General features: G+C 45.7%; 1 protein-coding gene across 1 annotated transcript in view; it reads left to right on the forward strand.

The window, feature by feature from the left end:
• Positions 1-21,610, forward strand: part of HMCN1 (hemicentin 1) — a 944,468-nt gene that overhangs the window by 122,415 nt on the left and 800,443 nt on the right. The window contains exons 8-12 of the mRNA XM_073582913.1: positions 3,833-4,096; positions 4,722-4,866; positions 8,745-8,866; positions 11,897-12,172; positions 12,449-12,590. Of these exons, the coding sequence (XP_073439014.1) occupies positions 3,833-4,096; positions 4,722-4,866; positions 8,745-8,866; positions 11,897-12,172; positions 12,449-12,590 (949 nt within the window). The remainder of the gene's footprint in view (positions 1-3,832; positions 4,097-4,721; positions 4,867-8,744; positions 8,867-11,896; positions 12,173-12,448; positions 12,591-21,610) is intronic.

Here is a 21,610-nt window from a genome sequence, read left to right on the forward strand (position 1 = left end):
GTTCACATGCCCCGGTTTTCCGAGTCATCTGCCGGGACATCAGACTTGTCTTCGGATGAGTCTGAGGCCTTATGCCTCTGTGGGACACAAGGTGGTACATGGCAAAAAAACTATTTTGGTGGATGGGAAAGCTCAGGGGGGAGGGGGCCCTAGGGGGGGTATTGTTAGGCGTCGGGTTCCTGCAGCGGCTCAGCAGGAATCCAGAGCCTCACATTCTGCTGTCTCCCATTATCTATCAACCACAGAGGAGATTGCTCAGCAGTCTCAGCGTCCCAGATGCTCTGCCCAGACCTGCTCTGTGGGTCTGGCTGTTGCTGCCACCTTTGGGTCAGCAATAGCAATGCAGGCTGCTCTGCAACAAAACACTCCAGAGGCTAAGTCCTCTCATCGCACTACTGGGCATGCTCACGAGACGATCTCTCATTGGAGATCAGGAGTCACGTGCTCAGGTCCTTCTCGGGATCTGATTGGTCCATCACAGAGATCTGGAAGGTCCCGGAAGCGCATGGCTATAAAAGGCCCGCATGGCCGCTCGGTCATGCACTAGTATAGTCTCTAATTGCTACTGTGTGAATGATGATGGATGCATGAACCTGCGAATGACTCATTAAGATCCCCTTCCTCTGATATTACGAGTGTGTATAGGGACTTAGCTTTAGAGTCTGTGCCAGTCAGTGGCAAGCTACAAGCCACAACAACATCCTCCACAGTGCTAGCGTCCGACAGTGCGCCTGCTACCGGGCATTGTTGTTTAGCGGCAGTGTCTGTCGCCGCGCTGCAGTCTGCAGCTTCTCTTGGCATCCGCAGTTGCGATGCCGCACGCTCGGTAGGTCTGGGCAGACTCTGACCCTCTGCCTGGGGCCCAGCTCCTGTGACCACATACCGTGTGTGCACTTCTCTGAGACCTGTGAGTCCAACAGGCTCAGTATTTATGTTAATGCCTTAGGCGTCTCTGTGAAGCCAACAGAGTACGCCCTGCGCACACGGGGTGACGTCCAACCTGCGTGCAAGAATACCGCCATATTTAGTGTTCGCCATTATCTAGCAGCAGTGTTAACACCTTCTGCACGGTGGACCCCAGGCGGCGAATGCACTTTCCGTTATTTTATATTTAGTGCGTTCCGCTGTCCCTAACAAATACAATGACAAAATATGACAACATTAATGTACATTTCCACAAACTATATTAAAAACCATAAATCTCCATGTTCCTCTTCGCTCACATTATTCACATCATGCTTGTAGCATGCTGCTATAACTTTCACTGACAGCTCTTGATTTTGGTATCTATCTTAACTCAATATATATACTGTTCACTAAAATACAATACTACTTATTTATTATCACAGTGCCCTGCAGCTGTTTCAAGTAGTCTCCCTGGACTTCATCCATACTTATTAATGGCACTGAGGTTATTTTATACCTCTATTGTGGGGAGAGTCTCAGCTCTTTTAGCTAAGTAAAGGGCCTGTCACACTAAGGCTGGTTTCACATTAGCGCTTTTGTGCGCAGCGCATCGTGCGCACCCGTGCGCATGCGCACTGCGCACCTATACTTAACATGACGTGCGCATGGTCTTGCGCATACTTGCGTTTTCGTGCGCATGCGTTTTTTTGTCTTTTGCGCCAGGCGCGCCAGACGCAACATGTTGCATTTTTGGTTCCGCCCTGTCTCGTCAAAAAAACGCATGCGCACGCTTGCGCACGGAATGCGCAAAAACACCACATTGGAGCCTATGGGAACGCATGCGTGCGCATGGTCTTGCGCACGCTTGCGTTTTTTTGCGCATGCGTTTTTGAGTTAAACAAGTCTAGAATGTTCTCTAGACAATGGAAAAAACGTCACACTTAAAAACGCATGCGCATAAAAAACGCCAACGCATGCAAAAAACGCATGTAAAACGCAAACAACGCTGCGTTTTTTTCACATCAGCGTGCGCATGACGTTAAAAAAACGCGCGTTTGTTTTGCGTTTTTCTTTGCGTTTTTTATGCGCCCGATGCGCTGCGCAAAAAAACGCTAATGTGAAACTAGCCTAAGAGATATCGCTAGCAATATCGCTATAACTAGTGACGTTATAGTGATATTGCTAGCGATATCTCTGTGTCTGATACTTACCAGCGACCGGCTCCCCCGCTGGTTATCGCTGATCGCGCGAGAACGTTCAGGACTGTTTCTCGTCGTCAGCTTCCTGTGGCGCTTCCTGCTGTGAGGACGAGCGACGCGTGGAGCCGGGCGGGAGGACGCAGGATCGCCTGGTGTGACAGGTAAGTAGCGATCCCCGTCCCCAGCGATGTCGCTAGTGAGATCTGCCTCTGTGGCAGCTCACTAGCGACCACTTAGCGATGTACCAGCGATCCTGACCGCGTCATATCGCTGGTCGGGATCGCTGGTACATCGCTAAGTGTGACAGTACCTTTAGTTCACTAGAGATTGTCCAAGATAGCTGGTGTTTAGTATATTATGGCTGACCATTCTCTTACCCAGGTTATTATTGTGTTTTCACAAATTGATAAGACACTGAATGGTTTGTTGTTTTACAATGGGTCAGACATTATCCCTAGAAGATCATGGTGATTATGGTCAGGTGCAGGACAGCAATAGATACCACCAACAATTAAGCAGTGAATTTTTAGCAAGAGAATAAACAATATTTGAACAAAAGAAACATTAATTAGATCAGTGGGGAATGAGATTTGGGACAAGTCATTGAATTGCACTTTAGTTACGGCAATGGCATGATAGTATGTGATAAGAGCCACTAGTGAACCAAAGATATTCCAAGTAAGAGACCTCCAAGCACCACGAAAGTCAAGGGTTCTTTGGTTGCAAATTGCAATGTATTTTGAAACAGATCTTGAGTATCTCCTCCAATTCATTCTTGGAGTGGTAATTTTTAAGATTACTATCCAGTGACTAGTATAAAGCTGGAGTCACACATAGCGACTTACCAGCAATCCTGACTACGATATCAACATGTCAGGATTGCTGGTAAGTCGCTATGTGATTGCTGGTGAGCTGTCAAACAGGCAGCTTCACCAGCGATCAGCACAGCGATGCCGAGCGCCCGGCATCGCTGTGTTCATTAGCGCTGATGCCATATCCCTGTAAAAAAATAGAATTAAAATAAAAAATATTGTTATTCTCACCTTCCGACGTCCCACGCAGCCATCCTGCCTCTCTCCACGCTCCGGTCCCAGTAATCCTTTGCGAGAATGACCACGAGAATGTCATGGTCTCGCGGCAGCGTGACGTCTCACGGTCATTCGTGCAAAGGATCACTGGGACCGGGAGCATGGAGAGAGGTGGGATGGCTACGCGGGACGTCGGAAGGTGGGAATAACAATATTTTTATTTTTTTTATTCTTTTTTTTACAGCTGATCGCTGGTCTCCCGCCTGTCACATGCAGCGATGCATGCTTGCCAGCGGGAGATCAGCGATCAAATAAATGTCCAGGGCTTTCCAACAACGATCAGCGATATCGGCAGGGGGGCCGGTCGCTGATAGGTGTCACACACAGCGATCTCGCTGGTGAGATCGCTGTTGTGTCACAAAAGTTGTGACTCAGCAGCGATCTCACTAGTGAGATTGCTATGTGTGACTCCCGCTTAAGAGCCGTGCTTCAATTATTCACTGGAGCCAAATCTATAGACGCTGGAGAGGAAGACAATATCGGTAGTTATAAACCCAGCATGATGACTATTGTAATATTTTGTTCTGAAGTCAAGATAATCTTTAAAAAGTGTATTACTTTTTTTTCTGTGGAACGTAAAAAGATCTTTTTTTACACTGACTGTTGAGTTTCTTTTAAGTAATGTCCTTCTTCTTACAGGGATTCCTACATTCGTTCTCTTAAACACAACAGGCTTACATCATCCAGCAAGACTTGATTATCTTGAGTTGTTAAGTACTTCAGGCCTGCTTCTAAAGACAATTCCCATTAAATATTATCCTGATAGAATACCCTATGAAATATGGAATGTAACTGCATTTATTCCACCAAAGGAGCCATTTTTCCTTAGAATAACAGGTTATGATAAAGACGACTACCTGTTTCAGAGAGCATCAAGTGTTTCATTTTCTAATATTGTGCCAGGTAAATGCTACTCACTGTAACATATTTTATCAACTGTTAAATCAATGGAAAGAAATTCTCATTGCTTGTATAATAGTTTTATGGCATTTAGTGATTTTACAAATATTTTGCTATTTTTAAATTTTGACTCAATCTCATCAGTTTACCACAAAAGAATGCTGTAATCAGTATTATTTACTTAGGGTTCTCACTGCACTATGGCAGTCCGTTTAATGGACTGCGTTACTCGGTGGTATAACGCGGTGTAATGCAGTCCGTTAACGCTGCCATACACCACCATTGTGTGGCGCATCGCGACTTATGCCATAAAGTGGTATGCGTTCGCGATGTGCCGTTAAGCACTGACGGAGCCTCAGACGCGGCCTGCAGTGTCTGAGGCTCTGTCACAGCTAGGGCTGATGAATCATCAGCACTAGCGGTATAGCATAACGCATACCACGTTTTGCTATAGCCTTAACGCAGCCCGTCAACGCTATGCATTGATAGGGCTGGTTAACGCTATGTGAACCTGGCCTTATTCATTCACTTTGCTGCCACACAAATTGTAATATCTTTGCATATTACATTTGTATCACTGTTTATTTCACATAGCATTTCCTTTTCACTACATTATTTATACTCCTAGGGCCACCAAAGGTGTCAATGCCCAAAGTAACGCCTGGCTACTATCTACAACCCGGTCGCATTATGTGCTATGTGGAAAGTCTTATACCTGTATCAGTGCATTTCAGGAAGAACGGCATCAGACTTGGTATAGAGCAAAACTTCCAGTATGTATAATTGTTGTTAAATGATATGTATACAGCATACATCTCTAAATGTAGATCAAGATTGCGTTTGAGTCTGTAATTTTGAAAGCTTTAATGGAGTACAGATTGAGATTTATAATACCGTAAATATGTGGATTATTTAACAGACACATTAGACAAGAGGGGAAAATTGCCATGGTCGAAAAGACAAACTGTCTTTGTTGCACATAACCAAAAACAACTCAATATTTGTTTTAAAGGGCATCGTAAGAAATTAAAGCATGCTGTGCTTGGTTGCTATTTAGAGAAAAAAATATTTTAAGGTGCATTCCAATAGGTGCATTTAATAAGGTGCCTTCCAATATATACAATTATTTGATGTTTTTACCAAGTACGGAATGGAATCTGATACTGGAAGTGATCCTATTGTTTTTATGTTTCCTTGGACTGGACCAAATTCGGCCCTCCATATCATTCTATGTGGCCCACAAGGTCAGGACGCAGTTCAGCAATGCTCCAACCAGCTATCCGTACATGGAAAGTGGAGAGCTGGTCTAAGCAGTGTTGAAGTGTGCACCGGAGCTCAAAATCTAAGATGGGAGTCATACTCTGTGCCGGCGCCACCCCCTCTACTAAGTGCTGGTTGTGCTCTAGATTGACACAGTCAGTGCTTAGCAGAGGGGCAGAGCCAACACAGGGAGCTGATGTGATCTTAAACAGATGCAGTGAGCGGTAAAAAGAGGGGGAGGCACCAGCACAAGAAGCAGGTGCCATCTTTGTCAGAGAGAACAGTGTACACCGTGAACACAGCCTGCACAAATGGTGAACGCAGTGATCGCAATCAGCCTGCACAAATGATGAACGCAGTGATCGCAATCAGCCTGCACAAATGGTGATCGCAGTTATCACAGTCAGTCAGCACAAACAGTGAACACCATGAACACAGTCAGCCAGCACAAACTGTGAATGCCATGATTGCTGTCAGCCAGGGCAAACAGTGAACGTAGTGATTGCAATCAGCCAGTACAAATGGTGAAAGCAGTTATCACAGTCAGCCAGCAAAAACAGTGACTGTAGTGATTGCAGTCTGGATGTACAAATGGCAAATTAAGTGATTGCAGTCAGCCAGCACAAATGGTGAATGCGGTGATTATAGTCAGCCTGTACAAATGACGAATGCAGCCAGCAATTTGTGTGGATTCATCTTTGAATCAGAGCAGACATAGCCAGTACTTCGCATAGAGAGGAGTCCAGCTTGGACTCTGAGGTCTGGAACAGCTCTGTTAGCCCTATGACCCAGGGACAGGGACATCTCTCTTAGCCCTTCTATCCAGGAACAGCACTCTTAGGGTACTGTCACACTTAGCGATGTACCAGCGATCCCAACCAGCGATATGACGAGGTCAGGATCGCTGGTACATCGCTAAGTGGTCGCTAGTGAGCTGCCACACAGGCAGACTCACTAGCGACATCGCTGGGGACGAGGGGCGCTACTTACCTGTCACACCAGGCGATCCTGCGTCCTCCCTCCCGGCTCCACGCGTCACTCGTCGTCACAGCAGGAAGCGCCGCAGGAAGCTGACGACGAGAAACAGTCCTGAACGTTCTCGCGCGATCAGCGATAACCAGCGGGGGAGCCGGTCGTAGGTAAGTATCAGACATAGCGATATCGCTAGCAATATCGCTATAACGTCACTAGTTCTAGCGATATTGCTAGCGATATCTCTTAGTGTGACAAGCCCTTTAGTCTTACTACCTTTAGTCTTACTACCCAAGTACAGTGCTCTTAGCCCTTCTATCCAAGGACAGTGCTCCTTCTATCCATGGACAGTGATCTTAGCGCTGTTACCTAAAAACAGCTTTCTTAGCTCTACTAGCTAGGAACAACTTTCTTAGTCCTACTACCTATGGACAGCTTTCTTAGCCCTACTATCCAGGGACAGCTCTCTTAGCCTTACTACCGAGGAGCAGATTTTCTTATCCTAGTGCTCAGGGACAACTCTCTTAACTCTTAATCACTACTACCCAGGGACAGTTCTCCTAGCTCTACTACCCAGGAAAAGGTCTCTTAGCCATATAACCTAGGGATATCTCTCTTAGTGCTACCACTCAGGAACAGCTCTCTTAGCCCTACTATCCATGGACAGTGCTCTTAGCCCTTCTGCAGCGCCCCGCAGGGCCAAGGAACTTGGTACTGGGCTGGACGGTTCTCCTGGGGGTTGTCATGGCAACAAGGACCTGGTCTGTGGCCCTGGGCGTGCAATGAAATGTTAGGGGGGAAAATTTATAGGGGATTAATTCGTGACACCACCCGTGGTGTTTGGCAATAAGAAAATGGCCGACACTCCGATTCAGATCCACTGGGGCGGTTGGTGTCGCAGCAAAGATGTTACAGCTCTCCACGGGTAGTGCTAGGCCCCAGGGCAGATATTAGATAGTAGATGATGGTAATGATTGTAGTGCAGGGCAGCTGACACAGTAAATAAATCTGAGGACACAGCGGGGTGCAGTCTTCACACTTTTACTCACAGTCTTTCAAGTTACAATCCCCAGCCGGGTCGGTGGTCCAGCCAACTCTCAGGTAGTTTGGGGTACACTTTTCCAGAACCCCCTTCTTATGTTAATTATCTGGTTGTCTCACTGCACTGGCTCCCGCCTCTCCTGCCCTGCACCTCACACAGTGTCCCAAGCCAGCAGCCTCGGATCCTGTAAGGCGATGATGCCCTGGTCCCCCTTGACCCTATGTGGCTGTCTTTTCAGTGAATGTGTGTGGATGTGTGTGGGTTTGGCTTTTGCACATACAGATACTCCAGCCTCCGGTTTGCTAGCTGAGTCTTACAGTCTCTCCACTAGTCTGGGTTCGGTCCCCCACTGCAGCCTGGTCTCTCCACCTGACTACGGTCAGTGTGGATTTGGGCGTCAGGGGTGAATTCTCCACTTTCCTGGCCCCTAGGACCCCTTCTTCCCGCCACTCTACTGGGAGGAGCTCCTCACTCCTTCAATCCCCTCCACCAACTGTTTTTTCTTCCTGACTCCTCCTCCAACTGACTACTGTTACCATGACAACTCTCCACTACCAACTGTCAGCTTTCTCTCCATCTGTCCTACCCTTATCAACTTCCTCCACCCACACCCTCTACCTAGTTTCTCCTTGGCGTAAAGAGGTGTTGTGTGTGGGTACCAGGTAGTGCCCCCCTCCTTACTCGAGAGTGGAGTACCACACCTCTGGCTGATGTGCAATACCTCTGTGGCGACTGGACTCTCAGGGATGCCACACTTCTACACAGGAACAGGTCTCTTAGCTATACTACCTGGAGACAGTTCTCTTATCTCTACTGTTCAGGACAGCAATCTTAGCCCTACTACCCAGGGACAGCCCTCTTATAACTCATGGTCAGTCCATACATTGCTGTCTATGCACGTACATTGTTGCACAAACATCTGCATGAGCCCTTACAATTTCAAATAGCCCTTTGAAGGCAACCATAATGCTGATGTGGCACTAGGTTAAATGAATTTGACACCCCTGCTTTAGAACGTTGGTTTCCTTTCAGGACCCCCTATATATGCCAGAGAAAAGAGATAATCTATAAGAATAAGCTCCCCACCAGTCTCTTCCCATCGTTGCATAACATACAGTAAATGGGCACTTTTTTGCCATGAGATTGAGAAGTTTTATCTCTGGCAGATTCCAAATGAAAGTTAAATTTGAAACCCAAATTTCATAATAGCCTTATAGCTTAAATTTAAATGAGTTTCTTGCATCTAAGACAAGACATGTTGTCTTTGACAAATCATTTTCATTCAGCCATTGAAAACTCACTAGTCTCATTTCCTGCAGAATTTCTTGATCTTCGATACAGAACTTGTAATAATTTATAAAAATATTTTGTTTCTAGAGAGTCAATAGAAACCTCTTGGGAAATTGCTAATGTATCTTCTTACGATGAGGGATACTATGAATGTTTTGCGGTTAGCACCGCCGGAAGTGCAAGAGCTCAGACATTTCTAGATGTAAATGGTGAGTAACATGATAACTTTAATAAAGGTGTACACACAATAATGTGTAGAATCCTAATTATCTGTCACTTAGATAACAAACTGAAACATGAACTATTTTAAATATTAGATCAATTTTTATGCATTATCACAACAAGGACCCCAGTTTCAATTAGTAGATATGTACTGTATACTGCTATACTGAACTAAAGGTAGATGGTCCAAAAACAATCCTATTAGTTATCTACCTCCCCAACCCTAAAAGTCTCCAGTAGCATTGCAACATACAGTAAATTGTAAAATACTTAGTTCTCTTAAAGGGCATCTGTCAGTAGGATCAAGGCTCCTAAGCCGTAGACATGGGCATGTAGGTTATAAAAAGTGTAATAAAATTATACCTTGATATCTGCAATATGATGTGTTATTCCAGAGGAATATACATTTTTCTTAACTTGTTATTGAGCTGTTAAGATCTATGGGTCGGACATAGATCTTCCTGAGACTCTGTCTCCAGAGCCTATTTTGAAAGGGGACATTACCGGTGTGAGGCATGTAATGACTTGCAGTTTGCTCTAATGTTCTCACTGTAGAGCTGGGTATGATTACAAAGTGCAGCAGAGCAGAGATGAGTGTGATTATATACACTTATTTAGCTTTCATCTCAGACAACCAGTGTGGGAAGAGGCAGTAACACAGAGCTAACAGCACAGTGAGGAGAGCTGCTAAAAGTGTTTATAATGAGACAAAGCTCAGTAAGGAGAGCTGACTGTTTGTCATTTAGTGTCTGACACAGGAAAGCCTGCTTTTCTGATCTCACTGCAAAGCTGTGCCTGATTACACTTAACACAATACAGTAGAGCTGAGCTTTGTTTTATTGCAAAAACATTTACAGTTGTAGTTCTCATCTCATAATGCTGTCAGTTCTTCTACAGAGCTGCCCATGATCACAACTAAAATTTCTTCAGCTTGCATCACAAAGGCAGGCAGTGTGGGGCAAGGGTCTACAGCAGAGTTGACAGTGCTGTGAGAGGAGAGCTGCAGCTACAGATGTATTTTAATGAGCCAAAGCTTATCTCTGCTGTACTGTGTCAGTTATAAATTACACTCAGCGCTGCAGTGAGGTCAGGAGATCAGTCAGTCAGTCATTTTATGTGTTACACTGGTAATGCCTAATTTTATTTAAAATGAACCCTGGAGGCAGAGTCTCATGCAGATTTGTGTCTGGCCTGAGATCTTAACAGCTCATTTACACATTAAGAAAAGATGGATTTCTCTGAAATAAAACATCAGATTGCAGATATCAAAATATCATCTTATTCAGCTTTCTTGCTCCTTCTGACTGATTACCTTTAACTCCTTCTTGACATATGACATATATTTACTTCATTTGTTGTGTCCCTGACTTTGATGCGAGCTCCAACACTGAGCCCATATCTTTCCTCGCACATGACAGCTGATTTAATCAGCTGTCATATGATTTTAATAGCTGCGGATGGAGCAGTGCGCCACCTGCAGCTGTTAATCTGTTAAATCCCACGGACAATCTCTGAGAGCGGCACGCATCATTCTATACTCCCATTGGAGTGCCCAGGATGTGATCGCGGGGCTCCAATGATTTGTCATGACAGCTGAGGGTTTGATGAAGACCCCTGTGTCTGATTTTTTTTCTCCACTTAAAATAAACAATAAACAATACATGTTTGTTATCTGCATACTCATATTGACATGGAGAAGCATATTGCCAGATGAGTTTAACCATATAGTAAAAAGGGTAAATAAAAAAACAAAACTAAATAATGGAACTGAACTTTTCTTGCAATTTTACAACACTTGAAATTTTCTTCCTGCTTCCCTGGACACTAAATGGTAAAGTTAATGGTGCCATTCAAAAGTCCAACTCATCCTGCAAAAAAAACTCATACGGCTTATTGAAGAAAATATAAAAAAGTTATGGGTCTTGGAAGAAGGGGTGGACAAAACGAAAACAAACAAACAATCAAAAATTGCCCAGGGATGAAGAGGTTGAAGAAAGGTTTGGAAGTTGATCTTGTAAGCATTATGCAATATACAGCATCAGCCTTATCATTAAAACCGCTAAAGTGAATAACATCTATCATTGAGTACAGTGGGATGGGTAAAGTGTTGGGATATATCAGGCACCAATTGAATGGTCAGTGTAATTTTATTTGTTGAAAGGAAAAAAAAAGGGCAAGTTTAAAGGTTTGAGTGTCTTTGTCAAATGCCAAATTGTGATTGCTAGATGACTAGGTTGAAACATCTCCAAATTGGCAGATCTTGTGGGGTGTTTACAGTATGCAATGGTAAGTACCTACCAAAAATGGTCCAAGAAAGGATATCTGGTGAACTGGTGACAGAGTCATGGACACCTTAGTATTAATGATGTGTGAGCAACAAAGGCTAACCATCTAGCGTGATCCCACATCAGAGCTATGGTAGAAGTTGTTGCAGGGTTTGGTAGAAAGACGTCAAAATACACAGTGCAAAGCAGCGTGCAGTGAATGGGGTTGTGTGGACATGGACTAATCAGGATACCCATGCTGACCTCTGCTACTACTCATAGGACTTACCATGGGCATGCAAGCATCTTAACTGGGTAATGGAGGAAAAGAAGAAGGTAGTCTGGTGTGATAAATCATGGTTTTGCATAATGTAGCGGCCATTAATCATGATGAGGGGGCCATTTTTGGAGTATACATTTGGAGATAGTGACTGCCCCTATAATTGGCTGAGCACTAACTTGTTTGTGCTTATTTTATTTATATTTACTACTTTCTCTTTTGTGCCTATATTTTCTTTTGCTGTTTAGTTACATTCACAATTAGTTATTGTTTGGGTACTTCTTTCTAAAATAGGTTTCATCATGCATTATGTATGCATCTAAAACGCTTCCCCTTATCATTTTCCATCCCTTGGTTGAACCTGATGGACAAGTGTCTTTTTTCTATCGTATTACCTATGTAAGTATATGTAACTGTATTGCTATGGGTGTACTGTATAAATTACAATTTTCTCCTTTTTGTGTGCTTTGTAGAACCCCCTCCTGTACTTAAATCATCAAGTAACGTTACCGTCATCATTGGAGCAGAGGCCATATTATCTTGTGATGTCATTAGTACAGTTCATTACAATTTAACGTGGTGGAGACAAGCCCATGATCTAAGACTGGTCAATGCTCCTGGGACTCAAGTGCTAAGTGACAACTCTCTTAAGATAATAAGTGCAAACATCAGTGATGCTGGAGAATATGTCTGTTCTGCATCCAATGAAGGTGGAACAACTACAGTTACATCACATCTTATTGTACAAGGTACTTGTGTTCACACACATACACCCAATCATGAAAAGAACTGCAGTTATTGTCATCTTTTAGATTCAAACTCATTACCTGAGTGCTGCAGAGTAACAGTGCCCACGCCTGCTACCAAACTAAATGGGCTGAGCTGCAGTACCAGACACAAACCCCAAACAGTCATGGCACTATTTCAGGAAAAAGAACAGACCTTTTTTGTAATCCCAGACAAGCCCATAACAGTATTTATATGAAATAATTAAATTCACAGTCTTCCCATTGTTTTCTTTGTAGATCCACCAAAAGTGATTGTTGATCCCAAAAATGTATCGTTTACCAAAGGATCTGGTATTAAACTAAAATGCCTCGTAACAGGATATCCTGCCCCACAGTTAGTCTGGACTCACAACGAAATCTTTGTCAGATTCTCTACAAGGTACAATTGTGGTTTATGAAGACTGTCATTTTTAGAGCGATTTCCATAGCGATATGCAGTAATTGTTTAAACCACATAACAAGTGCTCTGTATGTCTGTCTATCCATCTACAGTCAAGGCTGAAAGTATTGGTATTGGAGATGAACTGACCCATGGATGTTCGGGTTCCTCAGGTTCAACCTAACTTTTGTCAGAAGTTTGCTTGGGTACCAGAATCCGTGTTTGGCATTCATGAGGTATGAACCTCGAACTTTACAGTTTGGGTTCGCTCATCTCTAGTTGGCACCCTTGAAATTGTTCCAGAAAATGAAGCATTTCTCCTATAAAGGTCTTGCAATTACACATGTTTTGTTTTACACATGTTTATTTCCTTTTGTGTTATTATGAAATCTGAAGCTCACCAAAGGATTTTGGGTCACAATGTAGTGCCTGGTGTCAGAACGCTGGGTCTGCATCTTAGGTCATGGGTCTTCCAGCAGGACAATAATCCCAAATATACTTCAAGAAACATCACAAAATGGATGGAAAGTAAGTGCTGAAGAGTTCTGTAGTGTCCAGCAAAGAGTCCGGGTCTAAATCCCATTGAACACCTGTGGAGAGATCTTAAAATTGCTGTTGGGAGAAGGCACCTCCCAATCATGAGAGACCCAAAGCATTTTTTAGTGGTCTAAAATTTCGGTTGAGAGATGTAAGAAGCTCGTTGATGGTTAAAGGAAGGGATTTATTGCAATTATTTATTCAAAAGGGTGTACAGCCAAACATTAAATTGAGGGTACCCATAATTTTTTTACTTCGCATTCTTGTGTTTTTGTGTGAAATTATGTCCAGTTTGCCTTTTTTCCTCATTTTCTTTGTGTTGTTCCAATACACACAAAGGAATGTATAAAAAAACTGTTAGGAGTGGCGGAAGGCACTAAAAAAAAAAAATAATTAAAGTGCCTTCGCCACTCGGGGTCCACCGTGCGGCAGGTGATAGGACCACTGCTAGAGAGGCAGAGCACTGTGGCGTTAATGTGCACGGGGTTAACTGCACCCAGTGTGCACCAAAGCAAGCTCTGTTAAAGTCACAGAGCTCCACGCTTAAAGCATACAAAACCGCTGAGTTTGTTCTAGGTCACAGACTCCAGTGGAGCAGACACGGTATAAATAGTCACAGGAGTAGCCTTAGACGTCAGGACAACTCCGTCTAGACCTACCGTGAGAGAGAGGTGTGAGACGTCGCAACTGCGAACGCTCGAGGAACTGCAGACGCAGCGTGGTGAGAACGGAGCCTCAGCGGAGACACCGCTATATCGCTGGTGCGATGCAGGATGCTAGCTGCTGAGACAGAAATAGCTGGAGCGCGCTGACGCTAGCGCTGCTACTGGTGGCTGCCCAATCACTCACACAGTCGTAATATCAGAGGGAAGGGGTTTCATAATAAGTCAGCCACCAGTCCAAGCATCCATCACCATACATACAGCAGCAGTATGAAAATACTAGCGCATGGCAGAACAGTCATGCGCGCTTTTTATACCAAACGGGACCTTCCGGAGATCTCCCAAACTCCAGGAGGAGCCAATAGGATTAGACACAGGACCTGAGCATGTGACTCCCGAACTACAATGGGAGCTCGTCCCATGAGCATGCTCAGTGGAGGGAACAGAGGACTTAGCCTCTGGAGAGAGTTGTCGCAAAGCACTCTCCTCTGCAATCTCCTTTACTGCAGATGAACCGCAGGAGACTGCAGCATGTAATGGTCTAGATTTCACCATAGAGAAGGGAGAAATCAGACTCCTAACATTACCCCCCCTCCTAGGGCCCCCTCCTCCCTAAGCCTTCCGAACCATCAACCTGGACTCAAACTCACCCGAAGGCGAGCTTGATGTCCTGGTAGGTGTTACAGTAAACCGAGACACCTGGAAGGCATCAGTGGGAGCAAGGTCACCAGGTTTCAACAGAGACACCTGAGAGATGGCAGGAGCTGGCGAAGCAACTGAACGCCGCCGTGACTCAGCGGCCGTCACCACTCTCCGCTTAAGAGAGCTACCCTGGGCACATAAAGTGCAAGCCTGGATACATTTTTTAATATCCCGAGCTCTATGAGGCCACCAATACGCTCCAGCCAAGAGCTTCGAGATTTGCATGTAACCTCGATGTTGAGGTGCATGGGAGGCATGTGCCCATGCGAGAACTTGAGCCCTAAGATGAGGAGGGACAAAAGTCTCAGTGACCGGTTCAGACTCTGACCATTGCGGGGAGCTGGTCTCCGGAGAAACCGCACATACATGGTGACAACCACAAATAGATTCCTGGTCAGAGTCTGTAGTGAGATCGGTACGAGACACCTCCATGGGCTCAGGAGGTGTAACCTCTGGCTCGTACAGCTCAGGAGGTACAAGAAATTTAGGAGCTGAGACAGCTCTTCGTTTGGAATGAGCCCGCTCCATACCGTGCTCCGAAAAACGGAGGTCGATACGTGAGGAGACGGAGATTAGCTCCTCCAAGCTGGTGGGGATCTCTCTAGTGGAGAGAGCATCCTTCACGTGATCTGCTAAACCTCGCCAAAAAACGGGGATAAGCGCTCTGTCGGACCATTCCAACTCGGATGCCAGTGTCTGAAAACGGACGGCATACTGGCTAATCGAGAGCGACCCCTGAGTAAGGGCAAGCAACTGCAGAGACATATCGTGCGTGACCCGAGGACCGAGAAATACTTGCTTGATGGCTGTTAGCAAGTTGGCCGCAGTCCGAATCTCGAGGTCACCACGTTCCCATAGAGGCATAGCCCATTCCAAAGCCTTGCCCAACAGTAGGGAGATAATGAAGGCCACCTTAGCCCGCTCTGTAGGAAACTGCGCAGCCAGCAGCTCCAGGTGTATAGAGCACTGGCTGATGAAACCCCTGCAGGAGGCGCCATCCCCAGAAAATTTTTCGGGCAACGGGAGGCGGGTAACTCTCAGCACAAGGGAGGACACGGACATACGCCCTATGGCATCTGTGAGTGCCTGAACAGCAGCATCTGTGGCCTGCGCAGATGCGAGAGACCTCTCGAGGGTGGCAAGACGAGCCTCGAGCTGACGCACAAGCTGTAACAGCTGCTGCTGATCTGCCATCTCTAGCCAGACCCTGGCGCTAGTATTATGTTAGGAGTGGCGGAAGGCACTAAAAAAAAAAAATAATTAAAGTGCCTTCGCCACTCGGGGTCCACCGTGCGGCAGGTGATAGGACCGCTGCTAGAGAGGCAGAGCACTGTGGCGTTAATGTGCACGGGGTTAACTGCACCCACAGTGCACCAAAGCAAGCTCTGTTAAAGTCACAGAGCTGCACGCTTAAAGCATACAAAACCGCTGAATCTGTTCTAGGTAACAGACTCCAGTGGAGCAGACACGGTATAAATAGTCACAGGAGTAGCCTTAGATGTCAGGACAACTCTGTCTAGACCTACCGTGAGAGAGAGATGCGAGACGTCGCAACTGCGAACGCTCGAGGAACTGCAGACGCAGCATGGTGAGAACGGAGCCTCAGCGGAGACACCGCTATATCGCTGGCGCGATGCAGGATGCTAGCTGCTGAGACAGAAATAGCTGGAGCACGCTGACGCTAGCGCTGCTACTGGTGGCTGCCCAATCACTCACACAGTCCTAATATCAGAGGGAAGGGGTTTCATAATAAGTCAGCCACCAGTCCAAACATCCATCACCATATATACAGCAGCAGTATGAAAATACTAGCGCATGGCAGAACAGTCATGCGCGCTTTTTATACCAAACGGGACCTTCCGGAGATCTCCCAAACTCCAGGAGGAGCCAATAGGATTAGACACAGGACCTGAGCATGCGACTCCCGAACTACAATGGGAGCTTGCCCCATGAGCATGCTCAGTGGAGGGAACAGAGGACTTAGCCTCTGGAGAGAGTTGTCACAAAGCACTCTCCTCTGCAATCTCCTTTACTGCAGATGAACCGCAGGAGACTGCAGCATGTAATGGTGTAGATTTCACCATAGAGAAGGGAGAAATCAGACTCCTAACATTATCCCCCCTCCTAGGGCCCCCTCCTCCCTGAGCCTTCCGAACCATCAACCTGGACTCAAACTCACCCGAAGGCGAGCTTGATGTCCTGGTAGGTGTTACAGTAAACCGGGACACCTGGAAGGCATCAGTGGGAGCAAGGTCACCAGGTTTCAACAGAGACACCTGTGAGATGGCAGGAGCTGGCGAAGCAACTGAATGCCGCCGTGACTCAGCGGCCGTCACCACTCTCCGCTTAAGAGAGCTACCCTGGGCACATAAAGTGCAAGCCTGGATACATTTTTTAATATCCTGAGCTCTATGAGGCCACCAATACGCTCCAGCCAAGAGCTTCGAGATTTGCATGTAACCTCGATGTTGAGGCGCATGGGAGGCATGCGCCCATGCGAGAACTTGAGCCCTAAGATGAGGAGGGACAAAAGTCTCAGTGACCGGTTCAGACTCTGACCATTGCGGGGAGCTGGTCTCCGGAGAAACCGCACATACATGGTGACAACCACAAATAGATTCCTGGTCAGAGTCTGTAGTGAGATCGGTACGAGACACCTCCATGGGCTCAGGAGGTGTAACCTCTGGCTCGTACAGCTCAGGAGGTACAAGAAATTTAGGAGCTGAGACAGCTCTTCGCTTGGAGTGAGCCCGCTCCATACCGCGCTCCGAAAAACGGAGGTCGATACGTGAGGAGATGGAGATTAGCTCCTCCAAGCTGGTGGGGATCTATCTAGTGGAGAGAGCATCCTTCACGTGATCTGCTAAACCTCGCCAAAAAACGGGGATAAGCGCTCTGTCGGACCATTCCAACTCGGATGTCAGTGTCCGAAAACGGACGGCATACTGGCTAACCGAGAGCGACCCCTGAGTAAGGGCGAGCAGCTGCAGAGACCTATCGTGCGTGACCCGAGGACCGAGAAATACTTGCTTGATGGCTGTTAGCAAGTTGGCCGCAGTCCGAATCTCGAGGTCACCACGTTCCCATAGAGGCATAGCCTTGCCCGACAGTAGGGAGATAATGAAGGCCACCTTAGCCCGCTCTGTAGGAAACTGCGCAGCCAGCAGCTCCAGGTGTATAGAGCACTGGCTGATGAAACCCCTGCAGGAGGCGCCATCCCCAGAAAATTTTTCGGGCAACGGGAGGCGGGTAACTGTCAGCACAAGGGAGGACAAGGGAGGACACGGACATATGCCCTACGGCATCTGTGAGTGCCTGAACAGCAGCATCTGTGGCCTGCGCAGCTGCGAGAGACCTCTCGAGGGTGGCAAGACGAGCCTCGCGCTGACGCACAAGCTGTAACAGCTGCTGCTGATCTGCCATCACTAGCCAGACCCTGGCGCTAGTATTATGTTAGGAGTGGCGGAAGGCACTAAAAAAAAAAAAAAAAATTAAAGTGCCTTCGCCACTCGGGGTCCACCGTGCGGCAGGTGATAGGACCGCTGCTGGAGAGGCAGAGCCCTGTGGCGTTAATGTGCACGGGGTTAACTGCACCCACAGTGCACCAAAGCAAGCTCTGTTAAAGTCACAGAGCTGCACACTTAAAGCATACAAAACCGCTGAATCTGTTCTAGGTCACAGACTCCAGTGGAGCAGACACGGTATAAATAGTCACAGGAGTAGCCTTAGACGTCAGGACAACTCCGTCTAGACCTACCGTGAGAGAGAGATGCGAGACGTCGCAACTGCGAACGCTCGAGGAACTGCAGACGCAGCATGGTGAGAACGGAGCCTCAGCGGAGACACCGCGATATCGCTGGTGCGATGCAGGATGCTAGCTGCTGAGACAGAAATAGCTGGAGCACGCTGACGCTAGCGCTGCTACTGGTGGCTGCCCAATCACTCACAGTCGTAATATCAGAGGGAAGGGGTTTCATAATAAGTCAGCCACCAGTCCAAGCATCCATCTCCATACATACAGCAGCAGTATGAAAATACTAGCGCATGGCAGAACAGTCATGTGCGCTTTTTATACCAAACGGGATCTTCCGGAGATCTCCCAAACTCCAGGAGGCGCCAATAGGATTAGACACAGGACCTGAGCATGTGACTCCCGAACTCCAATGGGAGCTCGTCTCATGAGCATGCTCAGTGGAGGAAACAGAGGACTTAGCCTCTGGAGAGAGTTGTCGCAAAGCACTCTCCTCTGCAATCTCCTTTACTGCAGATGAACCGCAGGAGACTGCAGCATGTAAGGGTCTAGATTTCACCATAGAGAAGGGAGAAATCAGACTCCTAACAAAAAACATGTATAATTGGAATAATTTTCTAGAAGAAATACTTTATTTTCTGGAACAATTTCAAGGGTGTCGAAACTTTTGGCCATGACTGTATCTCTTGATCTACCCACATATTGATTGAACCATCTGTATAACTGTCTATCTATCCAGAGGATAAATAGACAATGGAGGGTCATTGTGCAAAACAGTACTTTAGCAAATAAATAAACAGGGAAGGGGAGAGGATTATTCAGCTCACCAAGTGTGAAATTATAGATTCCATCACGGTATGCGGTGCACAGACTCCAGCCCGGCAGCTGGGCAATAGACAAAAAAGGGAAGGGGAAACAGTATCCACCTTGAATAATAGGGTTACAACATGACTTTCAATAATAAATTGGAAAAAGCACAGTGAGAGATTAAACATGAGAGGGATGATGGGGGGGATGAAGGACAATATCAACGCTTCTCTTAGTCCTGAGCAGAACTATTTGGTATTAGTCATTTTGTCTCATACAGTACAGTATATTTATCATCTCAACTCTTTTACTATGTATGTTCTTATTTACCCATAAAGAAGCACTCCCTTCTATATTATATTCATTAAATGTGTATGCAGTCATGGTCGAAAGTGTTGGTATGATTGAAACTGCTCCAGAAAATGAAGTATTTCTCCCAGAAAATTATTGCAATTGCACATGTTTTGTTATACACATGTTTATTTCCTTTCTGTGTACTGGAACAACACAAAATAACTGAGAAAAAAATAGGCAAATTGGTCATAATTTCACACAAAACCCCCAAAATGAGCTTGGCAAAATTGTTGGCACCTTTCTAAAATTGTGGGTAAACAACTTTGTTTCAAGCATGTGATGCTCCTTCAAACTCATCTGTGTAAAGTAACAGGTGTGGGCAATATGAAAACCACCTCTGAAACGAGATAAAAATGGGAGGAGTTTACTCAATCTTTGCATTGTGTTTCTGAGTGTGCAAGACTAAGCATGGAGAACAGAAAGAGGAGAAGAGAACTGTCTGAGGAGCAAAATTGTTGAACAATATTAATACAGGAAAGATATATATCATTGTACCGTGCTAGCCAGTGGACAGAAAAATATTTAGAATTGAGAGTCCTCAGTGGTTGATACCTTTTAATGGCTAACTGAAAAAATAGTAACAAATTGCAAGCTTTCGAGACTAATCACATATTTATGCACAAAACAGCACAGAAAAAATGCAATAGATAAGACAAGTGACGGGAAGCAGATCTTTCATTATGGGGGAGTGATAGACAGTTATGGTCATAAATATTGGACCAGTTCATAGATAAGGAGTGAAAATTTTTTGTCCCATGATTGGGGTCTGGTTCTGTGCTGTGATGCCCCCACAAGGTCTTAGGAGCAAATTCCTTAATTGATGTAAAAAGACATAAATCCATGCGACACATTCATTCCAGCATTGAGTGTGTCAAAAGTCGTCATGATTTGTACTCACAGACTCGTCTGTCTCTCTGAGATGTGAAGTTACCTTTCAATACCAGTAATTTCATGTTCAGTTAGCCATTAAGAGGTATCAACCACTGAGGACTCTAAATTCTGAATATTGAACAACATTAACAATCTCAAGGTTACAAGTCCATCTCCAGAAATCTTGATGTTTCTTTGCTCATGGTGCATAACATAATCAAGAAATTTACAACCCATGTGTGGAGACACAGGGAAGTCAGTGGGCGCCCCAGGTCCGCTAACCGGAACCAAATGGACCTGGGATCATCCCGCCTAATGCCAGCTCTCCCATTAACGTGGGCATAATGCTACTCAAACAAAACAGGGTGAGGGTAAAACAGTGTGGCAATGCTTTTTTGAACCACAAAACAGGCAGATAACATGTAGAACACTCCCAGCACAGTACCCAAGATAGTGCACATTACAGATTCTCACCCTTCTGCTGACTTGCCGGGATAATAGCAGCTGTTACTTCAGCTCTTCCAGGGTTGCTACCCCATCTGTGGCATGCACACAGTGAGGAGGTAACAACAAGCATAGGAAGACGACAGTTCATAGAGTCCATACAAGGTAAAGGCCAGTTGATCTGAGCATCATAGCCTTGTTTCTCTAAATGTCTACTTGGAACCAGGCGACCATCGCTTCCCAATCCTGGCTTTCTCCAAGTGTATTGTATCCATGGTCTGGCGATGGTCAATGGAGCAGATCTGTATTCTTCCAACCAGAGCCAAAAACCCCAACTTTTTTCCTGTTGAATGACAGATCCGGGTGCCATGATGAATTTGTTGCAGTCCTGTCTCTGGTCCTTTGGGTAGTAGGATGTCTTGGCAAAATCTTTGGCTGTCTCACTCCATCTCTCTGTCTTTGAGTCTCTTTATACAGAGGCATGTAACCTATTTTTAGATTTCACAAGTGTCCTTCAATCCAGCATCACAGATAAGGGGAAGAATGATGATGAGATCAAGTAGCATTACTTGATTATTTAATCTATTTGCACAGTTTTTTCTTCTCTGCTTTCGGAGTTGCTGCTTCTGGTATTGTTTGCCTTGACTATTTGCATGGCATGATTAAATCTGAAAATTAACATAGGATTTTGGGTTGCAATGTAATGCTCCACGTCAGAAAACTGGGTTACGTCCTAGATCATGGGTCATCCAGCAGGAAAATGATCCTAAATAGGGATGAGCGAGTATAATTGTGGGCATTCGGTACTCGGCAAGTAGTGACGTACTTGCGGTACTCGGAACATAGCGAGTATTTCACTACTCGCCTCGCACTACTCAAATCTCCCACCCAGC

This window comes from Dendrobates tinctorius, unplaced genomic scaffold (genome assembly GCF_039654945.1).
Source record: "Dendrobates tinctorius isolate UK_male_01 unplaced genomic scaffold, ASM3965494v1 ptg000074l, whole genome shotgun sequence".
Lineage (NCBI taxonomy): Eukaryota > Metazoa > Chordata > Amphibia > Anura > Dendrobatidae > Dendrobates > Dendrobates tinctorius.